A 26,483-nucleotide genomic window follows, 5' to 3' on the forward strand; every position below is an offset into this window, starting at 1 on the left:
GAAAATGCTGATGTCAATAATAAACTCTCCTTACAGCAGACAACAAAGTAAGTATTGCAGTCTGCTGGTTTCTTGATGGAAGAGAAAAACTTCTTCCTTCTCCCCACTTCAGCGCTATTATGGGCATTATGGACCATGACAAGTTCTTGATAAGGAGGTAAGCAGAAGGATGGGCGATAGTAGGCAAAGACTGCTCCCAGTAACCTGTGAGCTTTTCTAGAGCGAAAACAAGCAGCTGTAAGCTCAGCAGCTTCTGTCTGCCTGACCTGGGCATCAACCTCACATGAATCTAAGTTATTTAATGGACAAAATCTCCTCAGGTAAATGAACGCCCTTCTCACATTTCATATCTGTCAGGGGGCGGATGTGAAAGCCTTTGAAGACCCTCCAGGGAGAGCTGATAAACTTGGCTTAGATTTTTGCCTTTCAGGTTACAAAGTCATTTCAAAAGTGATTTTTTTGTCCTCTCCATTGATGTTACAGGGAACATATTCATTTATTTGGAGAATACAGCATGGGTGCTGGTTAGATATGAACTGGCTCCCCTGTCCTAAATTATTTCAGCTGAAGAACCATTTGAAAATACTATTTGAACATTTGAAAAATTGAAACCATTTCAGGAGTACACACAGGTGATTCCTCACCTGTTCCTGATTCTAATAATAAAATCTAATAAAAAGAATAATACCCCCTTGCTGGTCCCACCAGCCTCTGAAAGCTGGGGAGCAGCTATGCAATCTAGCCACAGCCTTGTTCACTGCAGGGGACCTGATGCTTTGCCTTAAATGTGCCCAAAAGCACATTGCAGGTACGTGGATGTTACAGGGGGGCTGAAGAGTAGCACACAGGAATAATTTGTAATCAATGCAACAACTTGGATTGTTTCTCCCAAAAACCAATGAACATTTTTTGTAAGTAAGATGACTTCAAATAATCTGCATTTCTCATCCATCTTCTGACTCCTCCCAAATTTAATTCCTATTAATATAATGGCTCCATAATTTATCATTTCCCTTTCTGGTTTCTAATTAGGATATGCATAAGCATTAGACTGACCTTAATAACACTGTGCTTTCTAATCTGAAATTGTGCATTGTGAATTGATGACTGGTGGTTTGAGTAACCAGTAACTTGTCTTCCTCCCCAAAACTTTTCTGGTTTACCTGAAACTTAATTTTGTTAGACCACAGTTTCTGATCTCTCTACAGATTAATTTTGCAAACAAGCTTTCCTATAACTTTTTACAGTAGTATGTCTTCTTGTAGGAGAATGTCACCTTAATTAGGATGACTGCAGAGTTTTCACATTCTGTCTGTTCCCAGACTGCTAAACACAATTTCTGAAGTGACAGCCTCCCTGCAGACATCCCTGCTTGGTGCTTTAGAGTGCCATGGCTCCTAGGATGAGACAAAAGGCCACCACTTTTAAGACCCAGTGTCTAGACTTTTAGATTTAAGCATATTTGTTTCACTAAAAGGGAAGAGTCTTTCTGATTAGAAGTGAACTGATTTTCTGAAGTCGCTGTGAGGAAGACAGAAAAGCCTGGTTTTCATTTCTGCTCTCAAATGAGAGTTGTTAAGAGTCTGATTCTCCCTGAATATTAATAGGAGGTTGATGCTTTGAAAGTCAGCCCTCTGGGTTAAATAATTGAGACCACAGACTATGGAATTAAAAGACTAAAATTAATTTTAAAGTAGCATCTCAAGCCCATGATGGTGTGAAAGAGGACATGGAGCCTAAATTCTCTAGTGGTCTGTATCTTCACTGGTCACTGCTATTAACTGGCAAGATGAAATTTAAAACAAAATGCCTCTGTTCCGACTTGAGAAATCTTACATTCCCTTCTTTTGTTATAAATGACTGTAACATCATTCAGATGAAAGGGGAGCTGGAAAAAGAGTCTTTAAAGTGCCTGTCTACAAACATGTTGCACTACTCTTACTATTATTGTAAGTGTACAGTTATTTCAGTATTTGTATTTTTGCTATGAGTATATGTATTTTGCTATCAGCTAATGACTGTGGTAGCTCTGTTACTCTGGGATGTGTGTGGTGCTTCAGTTTTTTTAAAAATCACATTTTCTCATAATTGCACCATTAAGTATTTCTGCGTACAAATACTGTCATTTTGATAATTTGGTATTTTTTAAGCTGTTTAACCATGTGTTTATGTCATACAGGTCATCTGACAATGTAATCAGTCCATAGTAAATTTAGCAGAGCACCATCTTGCCAATCTGCCATAAATTTATGAGAAAATGGTCCAGGCCTTCAAGTTTTTAATACACCTTCCTGATACGTTCATCTCTGTGACAAAAGAGCCAGCATTTTTTATTTTTATGTTATTGCCTTTGCATGAAGGGGTCATATGCAAAGAACTTCAGCTTTTAGCACTTCTTCCAAAAATATGGGTTTTTTTCTGGTGTGTATAGACTATTTATTTGTAATAGGTTGCACAATGGAATGAAGGTGAGTGAAGACATAAATGCTGTAGAAAATTTCCTATGATTAGTCACTGGTGGGGAAAACCAGAACCTGATTACAAGGAAAGTTGTATTTGCATGTAAAGCAAAGAAAAGCCTTGTTCATGGCCCTGCCCTGAGTTAAGAGACTCTGCAGACTATTTATATTCATGACATTGCTGCCAAAAGTGCTTGGGAAGATGTACATCGGTTTGAAAATGTAGCACACTGAAATGGTTATGCTTAAGTTTTCCAAGAAACCAGAAGCAAATTCAAAGCAGAAACATTTTAACATTGTTTTGATTATGTGGAAAATGTGTGAAAATTTGTTGACAATATGTAATTGACCTGAAAATTCCTTTTTTCCTTATTATTGCCTGAGAATGTTTCTTTTCCTAGAAAACAGTGAAGAAAAGCAGGGGGTTGCTTTTATATACCCAAATTCCTTTAAAATCCATGTGTTCATTAGTGTACATACACCACCATGCCTGTATCATCACCACTACTATACCAGCATCAAAACTGTGGGACAGTCCCATCACTGAGCCCCCAGGGATCCCTTTTCTGGTCAGATAAGACAGTGCAGTCTGGGAGGAAAGGAGAGGGAATCAAGTTTCATGAAGGGATGTCATTGGAAGTGCTCAACCACAGCAAGGGTCCAGAATTAATGTTTGCTGCCAAATTCTTGTTTCAAAGAGGATTTTTTTTCCCTGTATATGGGGAAAGTGCTTGTTTTTCTACAAATTTTATTAATCAATCAGATTTCCAGAACTTTTTGGCATCATGTGAATTCTGCATAACTGATGCTCTCAAGAGAAGGAGATAATGGACAGAGCTCTGGGGAAATGTCCATTTATGAAATGGGATAACAGAAAGCTCTAATGGGTGAAGGATGAATATGCAGAAATAAGTTGATTTTGTAGTTATAAGAGTTATTTCATATCTAATTCAAAGCTTATTACAAAAATTACAGTTAGAGGCCATTTTTAATGACAAGGTCTCATTGCTGGCAATTTTCAGCTCACTATGGAGACCGATTCAAAATTTACATCCATACACATGTGGGTACACAGATGGTGAATTACAGATTTAACTCAATGGAGAGGCCAGGTGCTAAAAATACAAATTTGGGTAAAATGTGGAAGGGAGAACAGAATGAAAAAGACTGACAGCTGTTTATTGTCTTGCCTTGACTAAATGTGACTCTTAACAGTCTGAGGAAGTAAGAGGCTAGGCTAGAAAATGAAGAACTTGACAGAGGTAACAGCCTCTGTCAAGCAAAGGGCAGAGACATGCAAAGCTGAGTACCTTATAATGAAGCTATCAGGTATGCTCTAGGTTTCTTATGTGATTTTTTTTTTCCTGTGAAACAACATGATGATGGTGATGCAAATACATCCCTGGACATTTAAACTGGTGGGCTTCTCATTTAACAAGCACTTTTGTACAAGCCTGACCTCAGTGCCCACTGGGTGAAGGTTTATGTGGTTGCCTGGTATACATACACAGGATCTAGATTTTCAAGCACCAGCATTGGTTTTGGCATTGATCCTGTCAGGATGAGCTCCCCAAGCCTGATCCATCTGCCTAATGGCAATGGGAAGTATCTTGTTCTGAGATACCTTGGCCAGACAGAGGAAAAGGTAAAGGCAGGGTTTTGTTTAAACTCTGATCATTCTGATTCTGTGAGATCACATTGCAAGCACAGCCTTGTGGCATTACCTCATTCCCAATTTAAAAATAAAATGCAGCTCCAGCTTCTCAGGGAAGCATTTATGAAGAAAAGAGGTCCTTCAACATTTAATTCAACATGTATCTCAGCACAGAAGTAAACACAGCCCTAAGCGTGACCCTGAGAAGAATGTGCCATTGCATTTGTAGCTTGCAGACAAGAAAGCACAATGTCTCCTGGCGGTGCTGGTGGCCAAGAAAACATTTAGTGCCATGGTGATAAATGAGGCCTCTCCTTTCTGACCCATCCCAAATGTAGGTGGCTGGTCCAAGCTAAGATACAGGGTCCCCAAAAAGCCAAAGGGAGGGCATGTCCACAGGACATTTTCTCCTGTCCCAGAACAGCTGCTTTAAAGTTGGTGCTGTCAGTCCACAGCTGGCACAGCAGTATTTGCTTCCTGTGCTGAAGGAGCCTGAACAGCTTTGCTCAGAAAAGAGAAGCAGCTGGGATTCCATGTGCTCAGAGTCAGATACCTCTCTGAAGGGGTTTGACTCCCAGCTGGCATCAGGCCACTGCTCTGAGCAGAAACACCACAACGATGGAGAGAACCAGCAGGTATTGCTTGTGTAAGTTCAGTCGTAGTGACTAAGATGAATATACACTGTGCTGTCTGTTCCTGGCCACAGACCACGCTGACTGTTGGAAGCAGGCCTGTATTCTTTGCTCCCTCTCAAAGCAGATGTGGTCTCTAGGTCATATGGTGAGTGGGATAATTGCTCGGGGGTATGCCTACAAATATGAAAGGGATAAAACTTCTCTTTCAGCAGTTAGAGCTAGTTTGAATTCTCTGTGATGAAACTTCAATGGGAAGAAAATGGGCTGTTAGATCCTTCACTGAAGACAAGGGAAAGGAAGAAGCCTGCCTGGGAATTGGTAAATGATCTGGGCAGAGCATAAACAGACTTTCACTAATAGGTCATGAGTTTGGTCACAAGTATAAATTATGCATTCCATGGTTTTGAGGAAGAAGAGCTGCCAAAACGTAGGATTTAGAAAACCTGATGAGCCAAAGCTTCACTTCGATCCTTTCACACATGGTGATTTGCCATGGCCTAAGGAGGGAGGCCCAGGGAACACTCATGATCTGTGGAGAAGACATGAAGAGCTGAAGAGTTGAACCAGAAATGACTTGTTGGCCATGTCTTTTGCAAGTGGGTGACATCTGGTAAAAATTAACTTGATCAGTGTGAAAGTGAAATGCTATCACCATGGAATACTGAAAAGACTGAAATAAACTTGCTTAATACAGTTAGGATTTTTCTATCAGAACAACTTTTCAAAGGATGACATTGCTTTACTGACACTGAAATATTTTGCATAATGGCACTTTTTTCACCAAGCACCTAATGAAACACAGGAGTGGCATTTCTGTCAGGGCAAGCACCCAGCCAGGGGTCACAGCTCTGCCAGTCAGTCCCAGACTGCCACAGCCATTCAGACTGTCTCAAAGCTGGACATTTGGGACTTTTAAGGTACACAATTCCAGCATATTCTGGTCATGTTCTAACTCCAGGACTGGGGAGCCCAGAAGCATACAAGCTCCAGAGTCCAACAGGAGACTCTCCCTGGGAAGCCCCTGATAATTTACAGGATTTTCACTCTCCCTCCCTCTAAAGACCTGAATGGGTCTTTATATCTTAGATATAACAGCCCCCAGTTCCCCATCCCCCTGTGCTGCTGGCATGGAGAATGTAGAGAAATCTGGATTTGAGCCTGGGAAGAAGGGAGGGGTTGGGAAGGTGTATTTTTTTACTATTATTATTATTTCTCATTATCCTATTCTGACTTTTGGTTGGCAGGAAATTAAAATTAAACTAATTTTCCCAAATGAAGTCTGTTTTGCTCGTAACAGTATTTGGTGAATGATCGCTCCCTGTCCTTATCTTGTCACGTGAACTTTTCCATCTATTATCTGTGCCATGCAGAATGAGGAGGGCAGTGATAGACCAGCTTTGGTGGGCATCTGCTATCCAGCCAGGGTCAGCCCACCACACTTTGTTTTGTTTCAAGTGGGTCACGTTGTGGAATCTGTGCATACTGAGCAACCAATAGTCAGCCATAATGTGAGCTGTCATTAGGTCAAGTGGAACAGAGGTGGGCATGGTGAGACCAGGTTTCCTCTCCTAAAAATCACCCAGCTCTCCAGATAAATGCAAGGCAGTATAGAAGACAGCAATTAATGAGCATTTAAATCAAGTGAGAAGTGGTTTCTAAGCTTCCTTTCTTCTGCTGATGGCATTCAGTCAAGGACAAACATTATGGGACATTATAGGAACTGGAGGGAAAACTCCTATATGAGAAGAAAATTTGTCTATGAGACAGTCAGTCTGCTCAGTCACTATATATTTTGCTAACTGAACTAAAGGGTTCTTTTTGCTCTTACATTCAAACACAGAGTGGGTGTAGCACCAATTATGCAGTCAGGCACCTGTGACTGTATCCATGTGCCAAACACATAGATTGGACAGCAGAATTAGACCCAATTTATGGTTGTTAAAAAGCAAATAAAATAGAATTAAATCCACCACACAAGCCAGTGTGGTTTCATAGGAGCATTATTTAATCAAGCATAGGAAATACATGGTGTTCTTTGGGTGGCATCATAGCTTATGTTGAATCTGGGAGATTTTTTTAGGAGTGCATCTGATAAGATGCTACAACATTGGAGATTAAAAGAGACTTGAGATGGCCCATCCTGCTTCTGCAGCACACCTCAACAAGGTATTTGTAAACATCAATCAAACACTGCATGCTTGATTAGCACTGTAGTAACATGACTGAGTTACTGGAGGCCTCTAGAAATTGGACTGATAACTTATATTGTTGTAATCTTCACTTTCTATGAGCAAGGGTTGAATCTCTGAAGAAGTTCCTCCTTTTTTCTTCCGACAGGCTCTGACGAGCCCTGTGAGCGCAGCAGTAACAATGCCTCCAAACACAGCTGCTCCGACCAACCAAGCCCAGATCTGACGGGCTTCCTGAAGATAGGGTGTCAAAAAGTCTTGGAAAGACTGAAGGGCTTGAAAAATCAAACAGAAAAAGAAAGATCATTTTACTTGATGCAATGCACAGTCAGTTTATGGAAGTTCTATACTGGAAGGCTGAATATAAAGAGACAAGATTGGTAGAAATTATCTGAGAGCCACAAATAGTTTTAAAGAATTCTCTTCAGCCCTGATAGTCTCAATCTTCATGTCCAAAGCTGGCACAGAGTTCTCCGTCCCCACTGCTCCTCATGGTTTTGTCAAATCTTCAGACTGTAACCCAAAAGCTTGATACTGTGTGCCAAAGGTGCTGCTAGCTCAGCATCCTCTGGCAACAGTAACTGAGGCAGAACACTGGGGAGAGTTTAAGGAAAGGTCAAGTTATTACAATGCCTACAAAATACTTACCCAGCCTCCAAAATTTGCAGGTCAGGAATTTCCTGAACCAGATGTTGTGGTGTTGTGTGTAACAGTCTTTGGAGGATTTTTTTTCTCCTTCCATCATCTTTTCAAGCTGCTCATTGAAATTTTATCACAGCTTTTAGCAGCAAAAACATCCCTGCCTTAACTACATTCATTAACTGCATATTGGATGGGGGAAAAACTTCCTTTTACTAATTGTGAACCTGCATTCCACTTGCCTTGACAGTTCCTCTGTGGGGAGAGGCAGTAGACAACTATTCTATGGTCATTCTGCACAACAAATCCTCTTTGGTGAATCCAGGGAAGCTTCTCACTATTAGATGATCAGCTGCCTTCAGGCTTTGTGATGTGAATTGTGTGTGTGTGTGTTTTTCTTGCTATGGTTTAATAAGTGATGAAAACCCTGCCATACGGGGCTCTCACTTCACAGCAGAGGCTGGAAAGAAACCTGTTCAAAATGCATCTAGCAACATGCTGGCTTGAATTTGAAAAATAATGATATTTGTCCACTTGGGCCATGGAAGATTTGGAATCCACATCTCCCAGTTATTATCTCTAAGACCATTATTAGCAGTAATTACTAGCTAGTAGGGAAAAGAAAGAACACCTCAGTGGGCACCTTCTCTGGGAACTCCTATGGTGGTTTATTTCTGAATGCTCTTTATGCATCTGGACTGATTTAGATGTACTCAACCATATTTAGAATGCTGTACTCCCACAAAGGCTGTAAATGTCTTCCTGTTATGTTGCATTTTCGCTGGTGCCCAGAAAAACAATGCATATATCCTCTAAAAGCATGCTGTTACATGCATTATGCTCTGAAAAGATGCTACCTGCCAGGGCCTGGGTAAGGGCTGTAGCCAGGAAGCTGCCTGATTTGTGTGGCCCCCTGACTACCCTCTATTGGTATTCCAGGTGGATAGGGGTGAGACCGAAGGAAGAAGTCCCAGGGTAATCTAAAGGGACTTCAGGGCAGTTAAAGGAGTAGGTGTTCAGGTAGTATTCTCCTCCATTCCTTCAATGCTAGGGGAAAATGCTGAAAGGAATAGGAGCACTCAACAGATCAATACATGGCCAAGAGACTGGTACCATAAGTGGAGTTTGGGGCTTCTATCCACAGGGTGGCTTACACAGCATCAGGCCTGCTCATGTTGGATGGGGTACACCTGAGTCAGAGGAAGAAAAGGATCATGGCCCAGGAATTAGCAGGGTTGTTTTAGAAGTCTTTAAACTAGGCATGAAGGGGGAGTGGGATCATTGGTTTCTGCCATTTCTTGTGTGTTTGTTGTACACTGGTTCTGTACTTCTGGATGTTCAAAAAAGTACCTGTGAGACTTCCACAATCAAAATTAGAAAGATGAGCTAGGAGAGATTCCAGTTATGGAGTCCCTCAGCTTTAAGGCATGGTTAGTTTTCTTTGTAGCGTTGAAAAGTTCCCAGCTCCTACAGATTTTATCAGTTTCCTCACTATTACAGCTTGGAAAATCTTTTTTAGTGGAAAGATTGTCGAGCACTGGAACAGGCTGCTGGGGGAAATAGTAGAATCACCATCCCTGGAAGTGTTCAAAAATCATTGGATGTACTACTAAGGTATGGTTTGGTGGGGTTGACAGTGCTGGTTTTGTTCTTGCACTTCATGATCATAGAAGTCTTTTCCGATCTTAATGACTCTGTGTTCTATAGAACTCGTCACAGTGTGAGAGAGAGAGATTTTCTGGGCAAAAGTCAAGACTGCATCTGTAAATTTGTCTGTTTTCATTTCTGAAAGAAGGAAAAAAATACAGAAGAAACTTAGTGCTGGTGCTGAAATATAACTCTTGAAACAGCTCTTAACAGACTAACTTCTTTTGACAGCTATTGCTAGGTGGTGCCATTAATCTTCCAAATCTCTGTTATTGATGCTAACTCTTGTTTGTTTTCATGCAGCCATGTAGATTGTGGACATTTTACAGGTCACAGTTCTCATGTCACAGAAAGCTGGGTGTCTGCTCCAGCTTCTGCTCAGAGCAGCTCCCCAGCACTGTGACATGAGCCTTGGAGTCCTGAGGGATGGATTTCCATACACACTGATACCACTTCTGCTTCAGCACTGTCATACTTACAAAAATAAATGCAGCTGCAATTAAAACTATGTACTCTTACACACTGATTTGCTTTGCAGAGGAAAGCAGAGCTACAGGCATCAGTTTTTCCTCAGGGACACAACAACAATATAATTTAGCATTAAAAAGCCATTTTGTCATTGGATTCTTTCCAAGTTTTATTTCTCATCTTTCTTAACCAGCCTCACCATGCTCAGTTTAGACCTACTTCATCTCTTCTAAGTTGCTGGTACTGTAAGTCAGAACTGCTGCTCTTCACAGATTCACAGAATCATCAACATTGGAAAAGACCCCCAAGGCCATCTATTCCACCTGTCAACCCAGAACAACCAAAATCACCCCCAAACCACTTTCTTTAAGAGCAAACAAGACAGGTTTTGAGAATAGGATGGGGCCAGATCTTGTGTGCGCATTCCTCATTCTGTCTTGTTCTCTTCCTCCACCTTAAACACTTCTTCCTCATCTGGAAGATCTGCAGAAATGCTGCCTTTTCTTGATGACCAAGATCTTTTTACTGATTTTTTTTTCTTTCTTAAATGTTTCCTACTTGTCCAGTACTTCCTGTTTGCCAATCACAGACTTTCTCTTCTTCTAAAGAAAAGTCTGTACTTATACACTGGAGTGAGAGAATCTGTGTCTGTAATTTGAGAGTCCAACCATTTTCCATTTGTAACCAGTTCTTCCCTTCAGATAAGAAATAGCTTAAGCTTGCTTCTTCTCAGGAGATTACCAAGGGGTTGAGCGACATCTGAGGATTATCTGGGCTTTCTGAACAAGGTTGAATTTCATTCATTGTGTTGATCTTTCAGAATAATTAAGGAACTACTTTCCTTACCCCTGTTAAAAACATAGGCAGAATTTAATAGGATTTCCTTTTTCTGAGGACTATGTGCTCCCCTGGGAAAAGGCAAGAGTCCAAGAGACAGCAAAAATTAATTTTTGGATGATAAGTATTTTACCATTTCCTTCCTCTTGCAGTACAATTTCAGGATTCAGAATTCCTGAAAGTCATGGTATTTGCTACTTTGTCTGAGTTGTACAATTCTAGCAATAAAAGGAGTTTAAGAAACTAATGTCTGAATAAGAAATATGTATATGTATTTCTGGTCTTGATCTGGCTGTTTCATGAGCTTATATTCCAGCACCTGGACTAAGTATTTTCTGCATCTCATTCCCCAATCTGTCCATTCATCCAGGATTGCCCCATCTCAGGTGCAGAATCTTACACTTCCCCTTTTTTGAACCTTATACAATTAGTGATTGCCCAGTCTTTTAAAGTTTTTTGAAAAAATCTGGAATTAGAAGGATTTTTTATCTTCTCATAAGACAGACATATTCCAGGTTTTAGGCAACAAATTTTACATTTTCCCTTTCACCCAAAATTATGACATTACCTGGTTCTTGCAGATATTCATAGTCATAGCCCAGCTCTCTTGAGGGTTTAAAAAATTCTCCATTTCTGTAAAGAGGGATGAAGGGGACCATGTAATTTTCTCGATTGTGCCCAATTGGTGCATTAGCTGCTGGGTATACTTCTAGCATGGGCCTGTGTCTTCTTAACCATCGTTCAAAAATGCTGTGGAAGAGAAAGCATGTTAATTAATGATGGGGATTAGCAGAATTTTTCTTCTTGAAGATTAAAAGAAACTGATGGGTTTTTTTCAAATGCTGGAGACAGAGTTGCATGCAATGTCTTGTGTTTGTGTGTGTAATGCTTTCCAAATTTCCAAATTTGGGGTTATCCACTTCAGTGCTGAGTTCCTATGCAAGGCTACAAAAAGCAAATGCCTGTGCTGCTGCAAAGAGTCTGAACGTGCTTTGGAATTCCATAAAGGTAAATCACTCTCTTTCTGTGCTCAGCAATTCATGTGGTTTTGAGGACTAGAGAGAAATGTATTAAAGACCTCAGTCCTTCCTTCTCACTCTCTGAAACATTTGTAGCTAGTTTTGAATGGTCTTGTTTCTAGCTGCTCTGTCCTGTTCCTCTTTCTCTAATTTCTTAGCAAGGGTTTTCAGTGAAGTATGAGTTATATCATGATTCTATGGATATCACCAAAGGAGTGGAAGCATCTGAGGAAGAATTGATAAGCTGACAAAGCAGGTCAGCTGTCAGTAAAATGTCTTTCTCCAACCAGAGTTCTTCACTGACCTCAGTGTCTGCCATGTAGTTTAACACATTCTTCTCTCCCAGCTGCTGTGCAGCTTTATTTTACCTCTTCTTAAATATGTTATCCAGAGGCACTGCCAGTGTCAAGCTCTGTCCAGTGTCAGGTCTATCTTGCAGCCAGCTGGAACAAGCTCCATCTGACATGGGGACAGTTTCTGTCACCTTCTGGCAGAAGCCAAACCTGTAGCCCCATAATTGCCAGAACCTTGCCATGTAAACCCAATAGAAGCTGTTCCCCATGCCTCCAGCCTCAGCTGCTCCATTCCATATTTCTGTTCCAAAATTTCTTCCATTAGGTGTCTCTCACCACAGGGCTGTGTGTCTGCTCTTTAACTTGGATGCAGAAAGCTTAAAGGCTGCAGTAGGGGAAGTGTATAGTGGCACCACTGAATGTGTGGAAAGCAAAATTAAGAACCTTCCAAAACATTCTCAGTTCTCCTCCCTTTGAGCTTTTTTTCTGGTCAACTCTTCACTTTCAATCCTCAAACCCTTTCTCTGATCCCTTTGTGTTTATTCACCTGAATGCGCCAGGTTGGAAAAGGGAAGGTGGAAAAATGTCACAGGGCAAGAAGATGCAGGTATCTTCTGCATGAGGAAAGAGGACTCCATACTCAAGCCAAAGATACTGGTGAGAGGTAATTATCAACATTAGGCTCAGGGAGGCATTTCTGGATTCATTTATTAGTTATAAGGGATAGAAATGGTCTAAAGAGACCTGTAAATTGTGCTTTAATGGAGATCTTAGCTCAACAGTTGCTCCTCCCCAACACTGGCCACTGCCCAAAGGACATGGACTTCCCTCCCCTGTTCCACCCCCAGCTGTTCAGGGACTTGGGTTATCTCAGAAATACAGTTCCTAAATGCAAGTGCTCAGGGGTTTGAGGATCTCAGGGGTATGAGGATCAGGATATCAAGGAACTCTGCCAGCAGATTTCTACCTCTTATTTTTGGGCAGAAATATTGATATGCACACTCTGCATAGCATACCAAATTAAAGCCCTCTCATACTCATCAAAATAGAGGTAGGGCCATCTCTTTTTAGGATCAAAAACTCTAATAAATGAAAACACAACTGTGATCATATACCTTGTCTACCCTTTACAATGCAGGTATTAATTTTGATTAAAATCTTCATTTGTGTCTCTCTTCTTCAATTAATTTCATCAATGCTGTCTGGATAAACTCTTATCTGAATAATAATATTTAGTTGAAGCTTTCAGATGGATAAGTTTAAATAATATGAAGACTTCAGCTGGCGCTATCTTAAGAAAGTTTGAACAGAAACTCTGTAATCTTTGAAGAACAGCATGAAGAAAATCACTAATCAATAAAAAAGAAATAGAATATAATGGAATAATTAAGCTTGAGGAGGGGTGGGGTGTGGGAATGTGTTATACTCCAGTCTTTTCCCTGCCTGGCTCTTACTCATGCCTTGGGTAAAGTACCCTGACTATCAGAGCTTTATTTCCCTAGCAGTTTTAGATGGGAGCTGAGATAGCTCTTCTCTGCAGCACAAGGTTGTTAGGGGTGCAGAGATACTCTGGTTGTGGGAACATGGTAATATTTTAAGGCAGAGGTGGGACTTGGATCAGGTTTTTAATGTCTGGTGATGATACATACTCTAACTATGGAATGCTCAATCTGAGGTACTTCCTGGGGCCTGATTTTTAGAAAATGCTGAGCAGTCACAATCTGAAAATTTGGGCGGCTGATAAGCACAAGGTTCAGAGCTAAAACTCATCATCTGCCTGAAATAGCTTTGCAAGAAATGCCCCGAAATGCATCATCCTTGCTGCATGAGTTAAGTGTTGCTGTTGCATAAGAGCTTTTAGTAAGAACCCTTAAGCCAGTAATCTTTCAAGCAGAATGCAAATGCAAAACATTTCCATGGAAATGAACATATGTACTTTTGGATTCCTTCTTTTGGATTCCTTCATTTGCAGTGTGGTTCCCACATGAGGTATCAAGATTTGCTTAGCAGTAGCAGGAGCATTGAATTGCCTGCCCTTGCTGCTGATCTTTAGATTCAGATGTGATCATATGCCTCTAAATCCTGATGTGATGAGTGTTGCTGATGCACATGATGTGTTGCACAATTCATTGAGTTGTTTGGGAACAGTTCTCTCTATCAGCTGGCACAAGATCTTACCACCCTGGCTGAAATCTCTTTCATTGAACATATCTGTATGTCACCATAGGAATCTCAGAAATATTCTTTAAAGCTTTAAGAGTCACATTTTCTTCTACTCCCTTCAGAACAGCTAGTCATGTGCATTTATCTTGTGGTAGTCTTTGGCTTTTTGCTTTTGGGTTTCATATGACACTTTAAAAGATTAGGATCATATTCTGCTTGCTAAAAAACTGATTGGGTGAAGTTGCATTTATTATTTCAATTTAAAGGCTTCTTCCCATCTTGATCAAAGCACTATTTTTTTCCTGGACAGATAATGCATAGTGATTTGTGTTTTCAAGAGTGTTCATGGGATTTTTTTAATTTTGTGTGAGAAAATTGACAGATGTAGTATATCAGTAATAATTTTAACATGTACTTCATCTGTTTGTATTTCTCCTCTTAAGAGGGCACTTCTGGGGGCACTGCCATTTCCCTTCCTTCATATTTTGTGACTTAGGGAAAAGAACCTTATTCTTGCTTTTCATGAACAGTTTCCCAGCTTAATGGAAAAAGAAAACTCCCAATGGCATCCAGCTGGGGAGAAAAACCCATGGACAGGGTATGCCTTCAGCTGTATTTTTATTGGTAAAGTACAAATGGTTCTCCTTGGGCACCATAAGCCATCTCATATCAGAGAGTTACATTTTATGACTCCCCAGTCAAGTCCATTAGCTCCCTAAATACATTTTTAAGGAAAACTGAAATCCTGAAGTAGCCTATGGCTTTTGCTGTCAGCCAGGTGGTGACACTGGCACAATGCTCCTGTCCTTGGGGACTTAATTGAAAAGATTTGGGGAAAAAAAAAGTGTATTTGGAGAAAGTAATCACACTCTCTTTTTGTTTCAGAGTACTGTGACCACTGAGTAAAACACTGCAGAATACCTTTTTCTTCAAATAAGGTGCTTTCTCCAGCCCTGGCTATATTTAAGGCAGTTAGCATCAAAGGTTTTCTCTGTCATGCAGGGCTGTCCTTTCCTGAAGGCAAAGAGAACACATTTGAACAGCTATGATGGATCACCACAATTCTTCCATGTGCCTTGATCTACAGAGACAGTTATTTAATACAATAACAGGCATGTGGTTTCCATGACAGAAAGAAATCAGCATTCCCATCATCAGATGTTGATCTGCTTACAGTTGACAGAAGTTTTTCTTTTCTTCCCTTATGCATTCATGTAAGTTATTTCCCTTTAACATCTTGAAAATGGGTGGTTATTTCCTGTTCTGTTCTTAGGAGCTGCAGCTTTGGAAGAGCCTAGGTCTGCAGAATTAATGCTACATGCTGAGGTAATTAGCTGGTCCCTTCATTGAGTGACAAAGTTCCTGGTAGAAAAGTCATGTTTGTGGCAAAGCAGCAGACCTTAACTCCCTCAAATTGTTCGTTATCTTGGCAAACCACTGCTTTTATGTTCTCTTCATATGAACCTCTGCATCCTTCCCTGGATCTGAGAGCCTATCAAAGCAGGACCATGAGGTAAGGGCATCTTCAGGGCCATTTTATTCCATATTGCCTCCTTTTCTTGCTGTAATTTAACTAAAAGTAACAAAAAGGACATCTAAAGTTCAGATCAAGCTCTGCTATATCCAATCTCCATATTAATTCTGTGCCTGAAAAAAAGAAAAAAAGGAGTACTGGACATAAGTTTAGTGAGAAGGAGAGAAATCTCTGGCTCCTGCAGAGGTCTGGTTGGTTACTTTTTATTCCTCACCATCTAGACAAAGGCAGCAAACAGATCAGTAGCTTTTTGTATAGCTGGAAGTGATATTTTCCAGAGGCTTTTTTAGCATTGCAGTTCCAGCTAGATTAGCATCACTTGGGAGATGTTGGCAGTGCTATGGGAGCAGATGGGATGTGAGCATGGTGGGAAGACAAGGAGGGATAAAGGGAAGTAGAGAAGAGATAACCCAAAGTTTTTGGGAATTTTATTCAGAGAATGGAAATTGGGAGAATCCAGCCTAGGATTAGCAGCAATAAACCATAAATCCTTGAGGATGATAGGTCTACCTAGAAGGGTTCCAGTCAATCAAAGCTTAAGAAAGATAAATTTAAAACGTGGAAAATAACTAAATTAAGTAGAGGTTAGTCTCCTGATGGCCCATAATACCATTTGTATTTCCTCAGTAGTTCTGTCTAGATTAGAAAAAAATTTGTTTGCATTTGGAAGACTTCATTCTCTTGAAGAAATCAAAGCGCCCAAATTGAATGTCCTAAATAAGAGGCCCAAGAACTGAAAGAGATTGGAGACTAATTCGAATTTTGGAAGATGCTCTGTCCCACATTTAGTGCTCAGAGAGGCCCAGTCTATCTAAAGCACATTTCCAAAGTAGAAATAATTTTCTAGTGGGTGTAATATCAAAGTAATTACTAGATTATGATGATCAACACCCCGTGCAAAGATTATTTTTTGTGGTAGGAAACAGAATTTTAATATTGTAGAATGGGTTGGATTTAGACACCTGAAGATGAGGCTTATGTTTGTATTTAAACCTTGGAAAAACTGATCATGGGACATGATAAATTCACTGTCACTTAAGCTCTGATTCAGTCATAGGCCATATTTGATGCAGAAATAGCTAAGGAAGGTAATCAGATCAGAAGGATTCCCAAAAAGCCATAAGGCAAAGAATATTTTTCCTGCATATTGGAAAATTCTTAGACACCCTTCCAGGACTCATTTTACTCTACACAAAACAGGCAGAGAGTAAAAATAACTTAGCTAAATTCACACCAGCCACACTGTAGGGGCATGGGACCTCAGCTCTGCGGTCAGTTTGTACCAAACTGTGGCACTCCTAAGAGTTAGGTTATACCACTGCAAAGCATGGAGTCTCAATTTTACTTAAATTTTTTCTGTATATCTCTATATGGGTCACTGTAACTGCTGATGAGCTTAATACTTGTGTGTACCAGCTTTAATAGGTTCCAAAGTATTGGTATGTGGGAAAAGGCTATAATGACGCCCACCTGGTATGTAGATGCTTTGTCAGTTTAAATTTTTCATTCAGGGAAAATATACTTTTTGCTTTTGCAAAACATTTTAGTGTGATATGGTGAAAATTAAAGCCATCTATAAAAGACATGGATATATCACTTCTATTTAATTGTGTATAAATAGACTCAAGTGTTTTATTTGTTCTGCTCCATACATACCAGGTTATACAAAATGAAATTAAATGAGCCATAGCAGAAAATTAATTAAAAAACCCAAACAAACAAACCCACCTTGGTTTAATGAGTGGTGGGAAAGTAGGATTGATTTGAGGATGTTTTAAAAAAAGGCCACCAATATATATTTTCTTACTGAAAGTATGAATTCATATTATTTTATGAATAATATATGCAATGGGATTATAACTAATGAAAGTATGAGCCAAGAAATAACTTGGTTTATGCTGCCAGTGGGAAATACCAGGCAGAGTATAAAAGCATTGCTGTGTGTAGGCTGGGTTCCTTCCTACTGTTCCAGATAGTGTTGTGCACTCTGAAAAAGATGCTGCTCACAGGAAGGAAATCTTAAAATCTAGAAAAAGCAGAGTAAAAAAATAAGAGTTGGCATTTTTCTTTATAATTTTGCAAAGCGTCCTTATAAGGGCCACACATTCCCAAGTGCTCTACCACAGTCATGGGCAGAGGTACTCTTGAGTGACTGAGTGTAAGAGGAGAAACCAGACTTTAAATATCCATTTCTAACATTGAGGCACTGGCTCATAATGTAAACTGACTGTCTCTTCAGGAAGATTTAACAGAAAAATTTAATCCAGTGTTTTACCTTGCAGTGAAGGACAGCTGGAGAGAGCTGAAGAGTGGTGAAGAGGGAAGAAGAGGGGGTGAAGTTCCTCTGCATGAATTTCTGTCACGCAACAAGGAACAAGAGTGGCATTGCAGGTATGCCCAGTGGAGGACTGCAGCCACCTTATGATGAAGGCTCATGGTCACTCTGGGTCCTTTGCACTGCAGAGGACACAGTACAGATTCCCTCCTGCCTCCTTGTCCTCACTTTCCCTGTAAGCATTTGCACAACAATGCCATAAGCAGGATTAAGAAACTGGTTTGCTTTAAAACCAAACTTCCCCTTTATTTGCATTTTTCCGGGATAGTTTAGGTGAGATGAAGCTGTTATCTGATAAAGAGATAAAGCTGATCTGATTCATTATTCTTTTGTGTGATAGCCAGTACCAGCACAAGGGAGAAACTGAGGTGAGCATCTCTGGGCAGCACTAATCGCCAAGTAGGACTTTTCTTCTTCCTAACCTATGTGCTAGGTCAAACTGACTTGAAGCAACATTGAAATTGTGCCCTCTGTTTCTCAATAGCCTGATAAAATTTTGCCTCAGCCGAGCCTGCTCTCAGTATTAACTACTCACCTGCTAGACATCTACTTTGTAATCCACTAATAAATTTGTCAGGTTCAAATCCAAAGCCATGTACTTGGTTGTGCCAGGTTTGACACGGAGGCTTTCATTCCTCATCTCCAGTTGTGAGACTGAGGCAAGGTCAGACGGACTATGTCAGAAGGAATACAGAGCATTGTTGCTTAGAGCTCATTTATACAGTTTGTTTCAGTGTCATGAGATCTGACATGCTGTAAGAAGAAATCTGGCAAGCAACATGTATTTGCATTTGGAAAGAAAAGAAAAAGGAAATAAATTAAAGAAAGCTGAAATGCCAGCCCAAGGACTGTGATTACACAGTAGTCATCACTTTAAAAGTTGGCACTAGTCAGCTAGTATTGCAAAGTCACCTCAGGTAATTCCCATCCCAAGCATTTGGGAGAAAGATCAGTGCTTCACTCCTGGAAGAGGTGCTGATGCTGAGGCTGTGAAGTCAAGGCACTGCACTGTTTGCCAACATATGCAGTTATATTGCAGTATTCTTTTTTGTTCTTTTGTTTTAAGTTGGCTAAAGACACTACAGGGACTCTCAGGAAGGTTGTAAACAAGTTACACCGTCTGATTAAAAATTAAGATGCTGCCCTCAATTATTGTGAAAACCCATCCAAAGCCTTTGAGGCTGTGTCCCCCACTGGTGAATCACTGCTGAGGATTGCCCAGGGTTACAGTGCTTATTCTGTCTAGTCCCAGCTCCTGGAGAACATCCAGGGGCTTCCATCATCAATTCCAAGCTGCAGCATGCAGCAAGGAACTTTGGACAACTTTGCCTCTTCCCCAAACCCTCGCAGTATGTCTGTGAAGTTACTCCTGTGCCAGTCCCTGGGCCAGCCACCAGAGACACCTGTGCATGTATATATCTCTATATGTATGGATGTTTTCTCATAAGAGGCTTTCATCATGGTCAGCAAAACAGGTGAAGAGGATGAAGCTGTTGGTGCCATTGGAATTTTGTGTGAGTGCTGCATTTTTGTGTTGATCTGCATATCTGGTCAAGTGTGTTTGCATATGTGCATACACATATATATACACATTGTGTGTGTGTGTGTGTGTGGTTGGGAATACATGCTCAACCTGGCTGCACCTAAGACCATGAAGCTGTGGTAGCCACACCAGCTTGGGCTTCTAGATTTGTCAACACTTAAAAGATAGACTTGGATGAAACAGAAAAAAAAGGATGTTTTAGCCTGGTGGAGCTGTCTTCCCACATAACGCTGTACTTCTGATATTTTTTCTCAGAGCGTGTATTCCTCATGTAGATCAATTACATGCATCTGAAATATGGATATTCATTTTCAGGAAAGATCTAGCCTACTTCATTTGTTTCCCCTTTTCCCATCTTCTGAACAAAAAGTGGGGATTTTTTGGTGGACTTGAGTGGAATAGATCACCTGAAACATGGAGGCACAATGGGCAGCTGACATAAAGCAGCTTCCTTATTCAGCAAGGTTACAGGCTGTCTCCTAAAGTAGTATTCTCTGAGTGAGGTACAATAACATACAGTATGCTGACATCTTCCCACACACTACAAAGTGCCACCAGACCTGGGCAGCCATGTGACACCTGAGGATCTTGGCACTGCTCTGCTTCATGGATCTCACTACAACAATTTCTTCTCCTTTGTTCTCACTGCACAAACTAGATGTTTGGTAAGTGTCAGATAAAGGAAACAAGAGGGAGGGAATTGACCAGGGGTAGTCTCATACAACCAAACCCACCTAAGAGAAAACCAATGCTACTTTGCCTACGTCCCAGTTTCTTGAAAACCTCAAGGTTACTGCAGCTGCTGCATTCATAGAATCATATAATATCCTGAGCTGGAAGGGACCCACAAGAATCACTGAGTCCAACTCCTGGCCCTGCACAGGACATCCCCAAGAGTCACACCATGTGCCTGAGAGCACTGTCCAAATGCTTCTTGAACTCTGTCAGGCTGGTGCTGTGACCACTGCCCCGGGGAGCCTGCTCAATGCCCAATCACCCTCTGGGTGAAGAACCTTTCCCTAAACTAGGGACCCATTTCCTGAGCTTCTCCTTTTTGAACCTAGATCTTGGCTGACACAGTTCCATGCCATTTATGAGATATTTTTTAATATTTCCCCTACCAATGTGTTTTAGAACTTTTTCTCCTAATCTATCAAACACCCTCAACACGTCTGTAGGACTAAGTGAAGGGTCTTCATACTTTCCATTTGACACTTTTCCTCTTTATGTCAAATGACTTCATCTTCCACAGCTATTTGGAGAAAATGCAATTGGATCTCCCACTGCTGCTTTGCATGCTTATTTGGCTGCAGAGGGTGACATAGCTTCCCCTCATTGTTCCAATAATCATGCAGTTCTCCAAATGTTTCTCTCCTAGAATAAAAAATGTCACCAGCTCCTCAAGCCTCTCTTGTGAAAAGAAGCTGCTCAAGCACCAGTGTCCTGCAGAAAATTCAGATAGAATGATCCTGACCAGAGATGACTGCTCTCTGTTCCTCTCCCAGTGAGGGCTGCTGAAGTCCTGCAGTTCTATTCCCCATTTGCTATCACAATATCCTTTGGTTACATTGCAAGATGCTTAACCTTCCCAAGAAAGTCATGTAGCTAGCTACCTGAGGCTTCAATTCCATTCCATATAGGATCTGGCCTCCCCTGCCACAGGGCTTAATAAGCTGAGCAGTCCTGTAGCCTACTTTCCCAGTAAAGAAACCTTACTGAAATATTACTGGTTTTTGCCTTCTCAGAAAACTGGATAGGATGAAACAACAAGTGCTGAGCCCAACTTTGCTGTTATATTACCATGTAAAGAACTTTATTTTTACTAAAGAGGAAGATGATGGAAAAGCTAAGCCTTACACTAAAGACAAGAGCTGAGTGTCTGAGTGAATTGAGTGGAAAAAAGGTGTAGGAACCTGCGCAGAGGAATGTCTGTATTCTCCAGCATGGGACTAGGTAGTGCCTTAGCCTAACCCAGTTATTGGCAAAATAATCTAATTCCTGTGGGGGCTTGTCCATACCTCTGCTGGAAAGAAATGAGTTTAAATAAGGATTAGGTGCACCAAGATTCTGTCGGATATCTGATCTGAACTCTGTTGCTTTTCTTAGTCAAGTCAGCCTTTGTTTAACACAATGTTGTAAATAAATTTCTGAGGTGCAGGAGATAAACTGTTCCTTTAAGGGCTGTCATCATGTGTGTTGTTTCACCCCTTACTGACAAACCAGAGTAATGTTTGGCTAGAGATACTCGTTTTCCATTCAGATTTAGGTCTCCAATACTGTCCAACTCTGAAAACCCCAGGTTATAGATGAGACATTATGGGGTGTCCTGTGTGCTTTGTAAATAAGGAAATCGAAATGCAACCAACCATGTGCTGCATTGAAAACAAAAGTTAGCATTTGGTGGAATGTATATCCTGTGTTAAATTTCTCAGATTCATTTTTGCCATGATTTGTTGCTAACACAAAAACATCGCTTGAAGTCAGAGATAGTAAAAATGCCAGCTACTCTGAAGTTTAATAACTACTTTTCCCTGAAGACAAAGATAACAAGCTGATTAAAATGGATAGCTGTGGAGGTAGCTGGACTGACACTATGGAACCCACTTTTGTGCTCTGCAATTCAGTTCTTTTGAGACTTAAATATTGTCATTATTGAGGTTCACAAGGGCATATAATACATAAATCACATCTATGGAAGTGAAGTGATAATTTCTTTTGTTGAATAGGAGGTAGCTACATGTGGGTGAGAAAAGTACCATGTTTTCTTGTGATTTTTTACGATTTGAACAATTACATCAGCTGTTATTGCAGAAGTGCTGCAGGAAGGAAATGCTAGCTGTCTGCATCAGAGTTCATTTTGATTGCTGTGCCGCAGGGAGCTTCCTCCTCCTCCAGCATTAAAAGAATAGGTGAAGACTAGCCCTGCAGCTCTTGTGAAGTTTCAGGGTGGTGTAACCTTTCCTTTTAAAAACCAGTAATTGTTTGCAAAATATGTGGTATATGGTGTGATCCGTTCAGTAATTGTGTTGGTTGAACTAAAATCTTGCAGTAAGATTGATATGAAACCTGCACTTTAAATGGGACTCTTTGAACTGAACCTGCTATATAATAGACTTTTATGAACAGAATGGATCATTACAAACATCTAGCCTGAATAATGGCATGGCAGGTGAGATTGCCAACTGCTGAATTTCACATATGATGCAGAAGATATCTGTTTAATCTTTCTCTGGTCATTCCCCTAAAGCAAGGTGGAGCAGCAGCACTATAGGTTATATGTATGCTTAATCAATAAAAAGAATATTTATCTCCAGAGCCTGATCCTTGTCATTATTTCTCTCTGTGTCTGCCTCAGTATGTGGATATCCAGAGGATATCCAGAGGACTTATTTAATGTTACTTTAAATGCAGGTACACCCTCAAATGTGCTGCATATACTCAGTCCCCCTCTGTACACTGCAGCAGGGATGCTCTAAACCTGTACTCCTTCACTTTTTCCTCTAGCCGTTGTCCGTGTTACATGACAGGTGATGTGACCCTCCAAGGCTGTTCCTGCATCCCTTTGGGTGCTTTGCAATTGCAACTGCTCAGGCTTGCTGAAGGAGATGTTAGAGCCCAGCTCAGTATCTTGGTGTATGACTTGCCTTTCAGCCCCAGACGCAGCGATATCAAAGCAGAGATACTGGGGAGCTGTTTCTCAGCAACACCCCATCCTTCCCACTTACACTCTGCTTTCCATGGATAGATTTATGTGGTATTTCACAGGAGATGTGAACTCACTCTGCCCACATACTGAGCCCACTTTGAGTGAGTCAGCTCCATCAAACAAGCTGAGTAGCTCTGGTTAACATGCTACAAAGCCTGAGAGGTTAGGAGGGAAAGGTTAGCAGCTCTGCTCAGTGCCAAAAGTGGGCTTGTGGTAAAAGAGGGAGCATGTGTCCTCCTGCTCATTTGCAGACATCCCCAAGGGGAAGCAAAATTAAAAATGTAGAAATTTCCTTTCTAAAACCTTCCATGCCCAAGTTTATCCCCGCCTTCTGTACTTACATGCTCTGTATCTCATACTTGTTGTAGGAGTTTGTGTGTGCCAATAAAGCTTGTGACCCAGAGTCATTCCTGGCCCACCCTCATTTTAGAGATTCTGCTGGAGAGCAGTTTTGTTCCTCAAAGTCCCTTTCGATAGAACAGAGCTGCTTTCTGTGTGCAGGAGCTGCTGTAATAAGGTGAATTTTTTAAATAACAGGGAAGGATGAGAGCTGGGCTACCTTGCTGCTGTGCCACAGAACCTGCTGGTGGGATGTAGCTGTGCATGCTGATCAGAGCTCTCTTCCCAGGATATTGCTAATGGCAACCTCTTGACCTGCCTTTGTCTAATAGATTTCAAGTGGCTCCAAGCCGTAGCTCATCCAGCTCCAGAAAAATATGACTTCTATGGCTGTGTCATTTGCAATTGTAACCTCAAAAAGCAGTAACAGCCTTGCTGTGCTCATATCAAGGAATAAAATTGATCATATAATTTGTGTTTATAATGTGATTTTTCCATTTTTAGACTGCTGTATTGTTAGCTGATATATTATTGTACTACAATTCCCATATCAGCTGCACCTCAGTCAAAAGTTTTGGTGTTTATAAGTTTTTGAATACCAAAGGGAGAAAATAATTCCTCAGCCTCATGGTTTATCTGTGCTGTCTCCCACTGGAGACATTTCAGGGTAAAGAATCACTCTTATTTAATGTATTTAACAAGTCTGGAAACATAACGTTGTCTTACAAGAATTTCTGATGATTCTTTTTGAATGCATTTTCTCCAAATGTTCCAAATCCTTGAAGCAAATAGTTTTTAATTTCTAAAATAAGCTTTTGTTTCCTGTCAACATTTCAAAACAAGAGAAGAACTTGGTTTTTTCTTGTGCCATTTTTTGGTTTAAAAACCCTGAGATGACATCCAAGAGAAAACGAAAATGTTCTGTTTCAAAAACAGAGTAAAAATAAGTAACTTTTATTTTGACATCTCCTGGGAGCGAAAATCAAATTTTCTCTTGTTAAAGCATTTTTTGTGACGAAATCACTTTTTCCACTTTTGCCATAGTGCTGCTTACTATTATTATTATTTTTTTTTAAGTGGAAGAAGGTGCTGGCATTATGGTGAATATATTGAATCCACAGGGACTGAAAATGTCCATAAAGTTGGCAGAGGGAATGGGGTGCTGCTGATCAGAGCAGGGATGTCCAGCTGTGTCTTGTCTTTGCTATTTCATGCGATGGTAAATGAAGCAACTGTTACCTTCTGTTTCTTTGATACTTGAGAGCCACTGTCAGAGGCTAAGGATATGCCAGGTGCTGCACAGACCAGGGGCATGAGTCCCTTAATAACAGAACTTACAACATGCTCACAGGACAAGGCACAACAGAGAGATGCAAAGAGACAGGAGGAGGACCAGGCTCCCATGCACTGGGACTGCAATAGTCCACTCACTAAGGAGGAGTATGGAGGGACTTGCCTGAATGCCAAAAAGGTGTACAGTACAGAATGGTATGATTAATATTTTGGAGGGGTCATTCCTTAACAATGATTTGGGGTTGAGCAGTGAAGGGCCTTCCCAATAGAAACCAGCTGATCTGATGTGAAGAGAGCAAAGAAGCAGCAGAAGGGTATGAACAGAGAAGAACACTTGGAGTTAAGAAGAGTATAGAGTTGATGTGATGGTGGTTGCAGCAGCATTCTGAGCTGTGCGGTTATTTATGATAGCTGGAGAAAACAGGTCTTGTAATGATGGCATCACTAGAACTGGCAATCTGGATCTAGCTCTAGACTAATATGTAAATAGTCTAACAAATACTTGGCTTTAGAGAGGTGAGAGACTGATATCCTACACATAGACTGTGTGTCTTCAGCAAATTATTTCTAAATTGCTCATTCTAAAACCAGGGCCTTTGGAAGCCATCCACATTATTGTAATAAACCCTGCCCATTGCTGCAGAACTTAGGAACAAGTTGAGGACTGAGGCCCAATTGCATTAGCTGCCGCATGGGCATAAAGCTGTAAAGAGATCTTTAATGACAACTTCTATTCTCTGTTGCTTTTTAGATTTTCTTAGGGAAATTGTTGGGTTGTGGAGTGGAAATCCAGAGTTATAGAGGTATGAAATAAATGAGAAGAAAGCTGAAATATTCAAAGTATAGAAGTGCAGGGCTAACAGATGAAGATACCACATGCCTCTAGAGATGAAATGTCTAAAAGATCCAGCAGAGAGGAAAGAGTTCCTTCTCTGAGCACAGAAAACACCCCAGTGATCTCAAGTGGGACTGTGGGCTCTTGCTTTCATGGCCTGTGCAGCTGCTCCTTACAGCTTGTGTGGGTTGACTCCTCCCTTGTTATTCCCTTGTGCTGACTGTAGAGCATATCTGAATAGTAAAGAGATTTGCAATTAAGAGAAATGCTTCAGAGAGCTAAAAAAGCACTTGTTTTGCTGAATGTATATTTTGTTGCATCTTTTTTTCTTTTTATTTTTTAAGCCATTAAGCTAACAATTAATAATTTTTAGGGTGGTCGTCTGCTTTTACCAAACACTGAGATTTGATCCCTACATCTTCTAGCAAATAAGAAGGCAAGGAGCCTGATTAATCATTGCTAATAAAACTGTTGCCTGAGTACCTTCATACCTCTGCACTACTGAGAGGGAGCGACGTAAAAAAAAAATGGAAGTGAAAATGGAAGTGTTTAGAAACCAATGCTTTTTTCTTTCACCTGCATGATCTCAATTGCACCTCTGCTTCATCTATCCTTCCCTCCTTTCGTGCATCAGGCCTGAGCAGGGCAGGTGAGGGACAGCAGATGGTAGGCTGCCTGTTGCTCAGTTTAGAAAGCAATTCCTAACATTTGGCTCACACCTGTCAGCAGACTCCATATACACTTGTTTATCCTCCTCTGTACCATATGTTTCCATGCAAAATCAGTTCCAATGATCTATTGCCTTATTGTTATCACTCCTATTATGGATGTAACTGAGCATTTCACAGTCATTAATACATTTAGCCTGACAGCATCCCTGCTGCGTAGGCATCTA

The 26,483-nt window shown here is 40.8% G+C and overlaps 1 protein-coding gene across 1 annotated transcript in view; it reads right to left on the reverse strand.

The window, feature by feature from the left end:
• Positions 1 to 6,735: 6,735 nt before the first annotated feature.
• TYR (tyrosinase) overlaps positions 6,736 to 26,483 on the reverse strand; it is a 42,394-nt gene continuing 22,646 nt past the window's right edge. The window contains exons 4-5 of the mRNA XM_030951210.1: positions 11,097 to 11,278; positions 6,736 to 7,212 (exon numbers count right to left, since the gene is read on the reverse strand). Coding sequence (XP_030807070.1) covers positions 6,989 to 7,212; positions 11,097 to 11,278 — 406 coding nt within the window. The 3' untranslated portion in view covers positions 6,736 to 6,988. The remainder of the gene's footprint in view (positions 7,213 to 11,096; positions 11,279 to 26,483) is intronic.

The sequence above is a fragment of the Camarhynchus parvulus genome, chromosome 1 (genome assembly GCF_901933205.1).
Source record: "Camarhynchus parvulus chromosome 1, STF_HiC, whole genome shotgun sequence".
NCBI lineage: Eukaryota > Metazoa > Chordata > Aves > Passeriformes > Thraupidae > Camarhynchus > Camarhynchus parvulus.